The sequence below is a fragment of the Rhagoletis zephyria genome, unplaced genomic scaffold, assembly GCF_001687245.7.
Source record: "Rhagoletis zephyria isolate East Lansing unplaced genomic scaffold, Rhagoletis_zephyria_1.1 Rzeph_scaffold_65519, whole genome shotgun sequence".
NCBI lineage: Eukaryota > Metazoa > Arthropoda > Insecta > Diptera > Tephritidae > Rhagoletis > Rhagoletis zephyria.
In genome coordinates, this window is record NW_016222570.1 from 1 (window position 1) to 1,452 (window position 1,452).

General features: G+C 50.3%; 1 protein-coding gene across 1 annotated transcript; it reads right to left on the reverse strand.

The window, feature by feature from the left end:
- Positions 1 to 6: 6 nt before the first annotated feature.
- Positions 7 to 934, reverse strand: LOC108356803 (AP-2 complex subunit mu-like; the record flags this gene model as incomplete). Its single annotated transcript, XM_017607905.1, has 3 exons — positions 861 to 934; positions 316 to 800; positions 7 to 241 (listed from the first exon to the last, which is right to left on the reverse strand). Coding segments are annotated over exons 1-3 (794 nt in total), but the record flags the coding sequence as incomplete, so codon positions are not given.
- Positions 935 to 1,452: the final 518 nt, after the last annotated feature.

Genomic DNA, 1,452 nt, shown 5'->3' on the forward strand with positions numbered 1-1,452 from the left:
ACGCACTGGTGAAATTGGCAATCATCGATGGCGATGGAGGATTTCGAAGAGGAGGAGGCGGCATTTCCCCCAACAGTTCCAGGCCGGGCTGCAGAGTCATCCAAAATGGCCGACTGCGTCGTCGACTTGCTCTTGCTCTCCATGGTAATCTTGTCGTTGATGCCGAACTTGCATTCGGGCATCCCCGAAAGATAGGACTTCATGATCACCTTTCCCGCTACGTGGGCGGAGAGGACTTGGCCTGGGAGAAAAAAAGAGGGGGAACGTCATTAGTGGAAAGCCTCTTTTTAGAACAACTCTTTTGTTTGTGTTTACCTTGCGTCGACATCAGCAGATTGACGTACTCGAGGACGTCCAGGAAGAGCTCATTTCGACGATATTTAATTCCTTCCCTTCGCCAGCCAATCTGCCCCGTCACCTGCGAGGTAATCTGCGCCTGCTCCTCCTTGGTGGCCGACTTCACCCCCTGCTGGGTGATGAAGGTCTTCAAAATGCCGGTGTCGGTGTTCTGCGGGTAGCCAAAGTCGAGGATCTCATCGAGCAGTTCGTAGATCAGCACAAAGTTGTTCTTCACGTTCTCCTCGCTGATCTTGCCGAAGTAGCTCTGCATGACGTCGCACATCTTCAGGAGGAACTCGAAGACCATCGCTGCGGTGACATTTTGCTTGGTGACGGCGGCCAGCCAGAGGTTGCCTCGTTTGACGTGGAAGAAGGAGGTTCGGGCGAGATTGGTCACCGGAGAGCGAACCTGCTGGCGAGCGTGGATGACGTTGACGCGGAAGGCGTCCACGGCGTTTCGACTGAGCAGAAGTTCGAAATTAGTGATCTGATAAGAATGAAAAAGTGGTCAAGGCCCTTACCCAATATCATCGCGGTAGACGCGCGAGATCAGCACCTCGCCCTTGTGGTTGTAGATGAAGAGGCCGCCGATCATCTTTGTTGTTGGTGATGATGGTATTTGGCGGTGATGATGGTGGTTATGAACTTTTGGAACAGAAGAAGAAGGGGTGATCCAAAGACATCAAAAGTGCCCAAAAGTGCTGCTGATTTTGGTGCAGCAGCTGACAGATGCTGATGCTCGGATTCTCTGTCAAAGTGCACTGAAAAGAGAAGAGAAGGGAAAATCGTAGCATCGGGCGTTGAGTTGGGCACTGTCACTGTCAAATACAGCGGTGGTGAGCACTTTTGTGCAGACTGCACTGCGACTGCTCCGAACAGCACTTCAGTGCCACTCAATAGAGCCTGTGACGCTGACTGCTGATTTTTCTATTTCTATTTTTCCAAACGGGCGCCAAATAAAGCAGGCGTTTTTAGTGTGTGTGCAAACAAATCGGGGAGTTTCTTTAGAAAGCAAAAAGTCAGCGTTTTATTTTATTTGGTAGTAGGTTTTTTGTTTTTGGTTGGTTGTTTGACACGGCAATTGACAGTGATTGGTTTCAGAGTTTTGAGGGA